The sequence below is a fragment of the Erithacus rubecula genome (assembly GCF_903797595.1).
Source record: "Erithacus rubecula genome assembly, chromosome: 26".
Classification (NCBI taxonomy): domain Eukaryota; kingdom Metazoa; phylum Chordata; class Aves; order Passeriformes; family Muscicapidae; genus Erithacus; species Erithacus rubecula.
The window spans coordinates 4,647,630-4,654,930 of record NC_136678.1 but is presented as its reverse complement, the minus strand read 5'-3'; the positions used below and the strand labels follow the sequence as shown (position 1 = coordinate 4,654,930).

The window sequence follows — 7,301 nt, the reverse complement described above, 5'->3', positions numbered from 1 at the left end:
TGGGACAATTTTGGGAGCAACTGGGAAGAGACACGGGGAAACACTGGGCTGAACTCCAGGCCAAGCTCTGAAGGATCTTTGATCTCTCCTCTGATGGGTCAGCACAAAAGCAGCCCTTCATCCTCCCTGCATTCCTGCTGTCCCCGCCTCCCTCCTGCCTGGCGGAATTTTGGGATGCTTTGGGCTGGCTGTTGGAGCTGTGGAAGGAGCCAGCAGCTCCTGCTGGCTCTGGGCAATGCTGGAGCTGCCCAGGCTGGGTTTGCCCTTTCCCTGGAGGGACACTCGAGATGCACGAGGGGTCCTGGGGCAGCTCAGGGCTGGGGGATTTTAACAAAAGGAGCAACGTGGCAAAGCAGCTGGGTGAGAACTGCTGGTCCAGCCCTGCCTGCAGTGTCCCTGCCAGCACCCTGCTGCCTCTGCCACAGCCTCTGCTCCTTCCCAGATGCCAAACAAATGACTCTTCCCAGCCCTCTACAGGGTTTGGTGGTTGTTTTTTTTTTTTTTTTTTTTCCCTCCTGAGTTTCTACCAGGCTGCGCTGAAGCGTGTGGCAGCACGTTGGGGTAGCAGCTGATGGGAAATAAGCTCTTTTTCCATGCTCTGGGCTGGGAAACCCCACAGCTGTGGAGCTGCAGAGGTGATAATGCAGGGATAACTCATCAGGCAGGGCTGCAATCAGATGTTACCTGTACCTGATCATCCACTGTTCACTCTGACACAACACAGAGCATTGATCCTGCTCCTTCAGACAAACAGCACCCACCTCTGCACTGTAGTGTTTTCTAGAAATGGTTCTTTTTATTTTTACTTCTCTCTGCCTATATTTACCTCTACCTGCATTGTTTTTTTTAATCAAATTAAGAGATCTTTTGGCTGATAAGCTGGACCTTATGAGGTGACAGCAGCTCTTTCAGTGCAGTCTGCAGAGCACACAGAAGATGTGCTGAGGAAATTTCATGCCAGGAGCTATAGGATTTACTTTATTTCAGTGCCAAATTAATATCACTGTTTTATCAACACGATTGTATGTCATGATACCTGCAACAGCAGCAGCTGGGCTTTGTACTCCAGGTCTCTTGCAGCCCTTTGTTCCCAGCTGGAGAAGATTGCAGTCATCAAAACAAAAAGGAACCATTTTCTCTCCTGGGAACAGATCACCAAGTTCCCATAAGGCAAAACAAAATTATGCAATGAGTCAAGACAATGTCCTGGGCATGTGGAGTCTTGCTGTGTGCTCTCAGCACTCACATTCCAGCAGGCAGCTCCGTGCAGGAGAGCAGCACAAAATGGTGGAGAGGCTTCACCCCAGCACAGCCCAAACTCCCCAGCTGTGCTGCAGGAAAAAGGAATGGCCAACACCAAAAAAAAGAGTTCCAAAAAATGAGCAGCTTAAATCATCTGGGTCTTGGCATTAGGATAAGAGAATCTATGGTTTCCTATTAATGCTGCTCCAATCCTCTTAATGAAGATATTGGGCTGGCTTGGGCACATTTATAGCTCAGGTCATTCTTTCCACTGGCACAGATACTGGTTGGGTTCAGAACAAGTGGTCTGGTGTCCAGAAAAGTTGGTGGCTCCTCAGCAAGAGGAAAGGGCTGTGTGTGTGCTGAGGCTGTGGCTCTGAGTGCCCAGGGAAGAGCTGCACTCTGTGTCTGTAATCAAAGCAATAAATCAGGGGGAAGGGCTAAAGCAGGAGAATTTCCATGGGCACAAAGAGAGGAAGGGAATAAGGAGAATATGCTCTAAAAAGATGGAAATGAACAATTTTAGCTTAAAGCTTTAAGATGTGACAATAAGAGAATATGAGTGTATCCAGGTGCCTTCACTAATTGTCTCACAGCCTACAGTAGGTATTCAATTAATTTAATCCACCAGCAGGTTTTTTAATGGAAATATTTGTTTTCTCAGGGTTCCCTCTCTGTGGTTGTTGTTTTCCCTATGCCCCATCTCACTGAAGCACTGAGCAGGTAAATTACCTGCAGGTAATTTAGCACAGGCAGGTAAAACAAGCCAGCATTGCAAAGATTAATGTTCCTTCCCCTGTAATCCCTTTTCTCCCCTAGAAAACTCTGCAGTACAGAGTGTGGGGCTGTGTGTGGTGTGCACAGGGAACCTCTGCTCCCAAATTCTTTGACAGGGAGTTATTAATGTGTAGAAAGACCCTGAGCCCCTGGAGTTCACTTCTAAATAGGGCACAGCTTAGAACATCTGAAGGTCTCTGGGGCTCATGGGTGGGAATCTCCTAATGATCTTTAGTTATTTTTATCCTTGCCCAGTGCTCAGTGCTCTGGGGCAGAGGAGCCACTCTCAGATCTCCTGGGGAGCTGAGGAGGAGAGGAGGAACAAGAAAATAAAGCACCAAAAAGGGAAGGTGGCATAGCAAGACACAGCAGTAGCATCAGAGAGAGGCACGAGACAGCAAGAAGGAAAAGAACAAAGGACTTGGGCAGGGTTTTCTTCTTTTCCTTCTGTTTTTAACCCTGCACTCAGGAGGAAAATGGGACAGCAGTTCACCAACGCTGAAGGGGAGCAAGGAGAGATCGATGTTGCAGAGCTGCAGGAATGGTACAAGAAGTTTGTGGTGGAATGTCCCAGTGGGACCCTGTTCATGCACGAGTTCAAGCGGTTCTTCGGGGTGCAGGACAACCAGGAAGCAGAAGAGTATGTGGAGAACATGTTCAGGGCTTTTGACAAGAATGGGGTGAGTGCTGAGAAGGTTTTGCTGTTATTTGTGTCATAATTTCCAAATCTGATTTCTGCAGTGGGGAGGTGTTTGGGCTGTGCCCACCCTTGATGGGACTGAGGTGGGGCAGGAGAAGGACACAGACTGGCCTGGATTTACCTCCTCAAATCTCTACCTAAATCAAGGTCAGATTGTCTCCTTTAGGTACAAAGGGTGGATTAAAAAGTTAAAACTTGGGCAGTCACACTTTGAACCCTCAGACAGCCAAGGCTCCCACATGGCAAAAACATTTCTCTGTTGAGATAGAGGGGAGATTACAGTGCAGGCAAATCCTACTCAGGCTTGTTGTGTTGGAGGAACTGTCTGTATCAAATATGGGCAGGTGGTTTGTAATAAAATAATGATTTTAGCTTTGCTTTCCAAAAGCAAAGGAGTGCTGAACAGTTCAGACATTCTGAATTTGATTCCCTTTGCTGTATTTGTCCTGAGACACCTGAGGAAAGTGGATTTGTTGTTTAGTCCAGCTCCTGCACACCCTGCCCTGCTGCCACGGGGCAGAATGGTAGAACTCAGCTGCCCTGGCTGAGTTAAATTATTATTTTCCTGAAGCTCTTGATCATATTCCAGCTGTGGGGATGTTTGTTTCTTCTATCAATACAGGAAAAGGGGACTCAGGTTGTTCAACTCTGAGCAACTCATCTCCTTTAAGCTCCCTTTGAAAATAGGGTCAGAATCTCATTGAAGAAAAGTTTGTGGGAAAGGATTTAAAAAGGCCATGAAAGATGTGGGCAGGTCAGGCTTGTCTCAGAATTCCACGTTGTAAAAACCCAAATTCCTGTGAAAAATGAAAGGTTCAGGTCCCAAACTCTGCTCTGAAAACTGTGCAGAAGAGGTGGCAGAGCAAACTGCATAGAAGATGAAGTCCCTTTCCTGATTTATTGTATTTTCCCAACAGGACAGAGATTGTTTTTAAGGATGCTGGGGCATGGCAGGATGGGGGAGGAGGAGCCCAGGTGCTCAGGGTGTGTCTGTGCCTGCTGCAAACCTTCCCCAAAGTGCCAAACCACCCCTGTCCATGCATTATCCCCCTGGCAGTTTTACCCAGGTTTTCTGGAAGTTGTACAGCACTTTTCTATCAACTTTCCAGCCAGCCAAGTGTCATCCAGCTGCTGTTTCTCTGTTGGCACAGGATAACACCATTGATTTTCTGGAATATGTAGCTGCCTTGAACCTTGTTTTGAGAGGAAAACTGGAGCACAAGCTGAGGTGGACGTTCAAAGTGTATGACAAGGATGGGAATGGCTGCATAGATAAACCTGAGCTGCTGGAAATCGTTGAGGTAAGTGGGCATTGCCCAACCCCTCTTTGAAGCAATCCCTGCTCTTTGGCAATGCTATGAGGCCTTTGGGGTTGGTGATAATCAGGTTTTAAAGCTGCTCTGGGTGGTGATGGAGGGAAAATGCCTGAGCTTGGTGGAAGGGTTTGGAGGTTTCTGGGGTCTGAGGGCTCTGCTGTACCCACTGGGACAGCCTCTGGCTGCTGGGGATCCCAGAGCTCTGCTCTGCCTTTCCTTCCAGCCTGTGCTGCCTGGGGAGGAGGGTTGCACCCCATGCCCTCCCTGGGGCTGTGGCCTGGCTGGTGGATGGTCAGGATGCCCTCAGGGGCACCAGTTAGTGCCCAGATCCCTTTGTACTGGTGCCTGTCTGGGCTCCTGCTGTGCCCTGCACTTGGATTTAACCATGACTGTGTGGAGTGGAGAAGAGGCCCCTCAGTGATTCCAGGCTTTGATTGGCAAGGTGGGAGCTGCTCCCTCCTCCTGAGAGACAGAACAAAGGGAAATCCCCTCGAGTTGCAACAGGGGAGGTTTAGATGGTTATTAGGAAAAATGTCTTCACTGGAAGTGCTGTCCAGCCCTGACACCAGCACCTGCATCCCTGCAGGGTTATAAAAGCTGTGTAAATGTGGCACTTGGGGACAGGGGCAGTGCTGAGGGAATGGTTGGGTTGATCCTGAAGGGCTGTGGGGCTGAGCAGTCAGCCAGGCACAAGCACCTGTGCTCTTACCTGAGGTGGAATATCTTGGTGGCTGTGCTTCAGTTCCCTGCTCAGCAGTGCTCAGGAGGCTGAAAACCAGACCTGTCCCTCACCTGAGCATCTCAGGGGAGTGCAGGAATTGCCCCTGTGGGCAGCAGGGCCTTCTGGCTGGGAAGGTGAGCAGCTAGTCACCTGCAGCAGCAGGTGTGAAAGCAGGACAGCCTGTCTGGGCCATGTTCATTGCAGTTTGAGGTCAGCCAAGAATTGCCCAGAACTGTGAGGCCACTGCTAATCCTCTCTCTGGGAAGACTTTAGACAAAACCCTTCAGCCTAAGCAGTAAAGGTAACAAAGGTGCTGCCACGGGAGGAGTAGATAAAGTCTGACCCTTTCCTGTGGCAAAGGGGAGCAGAAACTGTGGCTCAAAACATGTGTTTGATCTGCAGCCTGCACACAACTTCCCCAGAGAGAGGGCTGGGCTAGTCCAGATGGGCCTGGCTGTGGATGTGAGCAAAAAATCACTCTCAAGGCTTTTGATTTTTCCCATCTATGAAACTCTGGCTTTGTTCTTTGCAAAGGAACCTGAGGTCTGAGCAATATGTGTAAGGAGAGCAGAGTGCAGCAGCTTCACAGAGCAAATGAGGTAATTAATGTGCAGTGAGTGTAGGGTAAGGTCAGAGGTTCCATTCCAGATCTGAGGCTCTTGAGGGGCAGATCCTTCCAGAAAGGCCAAGCCCCAGGCTTTGAAAAAGACCTTCACAGTGATGGGATGATAACAGAGTTCACTGCTTTTCATTTCCCACTGCTTTTCCTAATTTGTGAACCCCTTTCAGTCTATCTACAGGCTGAAGAAGGTGTGCTGGTCAGAAGTGGAGGACAGGCCCCCGCTGCTGACTCCAGAGGAGGTGGTGGAGAGGATTTTTCAGCTGGTGGATGAGAATGGGGATGGTGAGTGCTGGGTGGCACAGGCTGCACTCCTGCTCACCTGAGCTGAGCTTTGATCCTGGCTGTCCAGAGAGCACTTGGCTCTGCACAATGGACAGCTGGGTTTGGTTCTGCTCTGTTCCACTGAGCCAGGAGTGTCCTGGTGGAGCAGGGTGAAACCTTTCTCATTGTTCTTTCAATGTAAAATACTGAGGAGTCGCTGCTCGGGCTGGATTTTGATGTCACTCAGGTCCCATCCTCTGACAGCCCCTGGCAGCCAGAGGGCAGGTCCCAGTCCCAGCACAAAGAGCTGAGTAAGAGCACTGGTTCCAGTCAGACTGGGACCTGCAGGACCTGACTGGCCCTGGTGCTGGAGGAGCCCCTGCAGCATCTGGAGGCTCCCGTTGGGATGGGGCAGGTGGGAACAGCCCCTGCAGAGCTGGGCAGAATCTGAGCTGGTGTCTGCCTCACGTTTTATCTGACACATGGCTGGAATTGCTCCTCCTGCTCTCTTCCCTCCTGTTCTGCTGCCCACCTGTGCCCCCTGCTCTCCCCCACAGGGCAGCTCTCTCTTGATGAGTTCATCGATGGAGCCAGGAAGGACAAGTGGGTGATGAAGATGTTGCAAATGGATGTGAACCCCGGGGGATGGATCTCTGAGCAGAGGAGAAAGAGTGCTTTGTTCTGAGAAAATTCGGGTTTGACACAGCTGAAATCCTGATGCTGACCCTTCCTCTAGCCTGGTAGTGACTTTCCTTTTTAATTCTATCTCAGCATCCAGATGAACCCTGGAGTGGTTAAGGAGCCGTGTCACTGTTGGTACCCAGGGACTATTTCTGGCCCATGAATAAGTCTTGCTGTGTACACAACACTGTGTTTGCCAGCTCTGCTTTTTGGTTACACCCCAAGGAACAAACTTTTTGTGGCTTCCTGCAGCAGATCCCGAGCAGGGTTTGGGGGCTGGTGGCAGATGGGGCTGGGAGGTGAGGAATGCAGCCAGGGGTGCTGTCAGCAGTGCCACAGCTCATTCCTGCAGCACCCAGCCCAGCACAGGGGCTCTGGCAGGTGCTGTGTGTGCTCTGCTGCTCGTGTCACATTCCTGCAGACCAACACACAGCCAGGAAAAATGAGAATTGGATCAGAGAACACACATAGAGCTGAGGGATGGCTGGGCAGGAGGAGCAGCAGCTCCTTCCTCTCCCTGCTGGGCACCAGAGGCTGCTCCTCCTGCCTGGGGGGCTGTGAGTGCTGCCATTGCACAGCCCCACTCAGAACAGCACAGGGTGACTCTGCTCCCTCTGAGCCCCTGGTTCCTACAGAACCATCACTCTGAACTGTTCCTGCTCTGGGAACAGTGCATGAGCTCAGGGAGCTCCAGGATTTCCACTGCACTGGGAAAAGTTTGGTGTGGGAGCAGATGAGGGAAGAGCAGGGTTTTGCTTGGAAGTGTCTCTGCAATGAGAGGATTTGTGCTGCTCCAGGGCCACAGAATCATAAATTGTGGGTGGTTGGGGTTGGGAGGAACCTTCAAACTCCTTGATTTCCAATCCCCCTGCCCTAGGCAGGGATGCCACATCAGGTTGCTCCAAGCCCTGTCCAAACTGGCCTTGAAAAGTGGAAAAAAATGACAAAAATTCCAGTACAGTGGTTTTACACTGGACTTAA

At 50.5% G+C, this 7,301-nt stretch overlaps 1 protein-coding gene across 1 annotated transcript; it reads left to right on the top strand.

The window, feature by feature from the left end:
- The first annotated feature begins 2,376 nt into the window (after positions 1–2,376).
- Positions 2,377–6,429, top strand: GUCA1B (guanylate cyclase activator 1B). Its single transcript, XM_079327498.1, has 4 exons — positions 2,377–2,699; positions 3,871–4,020; positions 5,546–5,660; positions 6,197–6,429. Exons 1-4 carry the CDS (start codon positions 2,496–2,498, stop codon positions 6,322–6,324), a joined length of 597 nt encoding a protein of 198 aa, XP_079183624.1. The 5' UTR covers positions 2,377–2,495; the 3' UTR covers positions 6,325–6,429.
- The last annotated feature ends 872 nt before the right edge of the window (positions 6,430–7,301 follow it).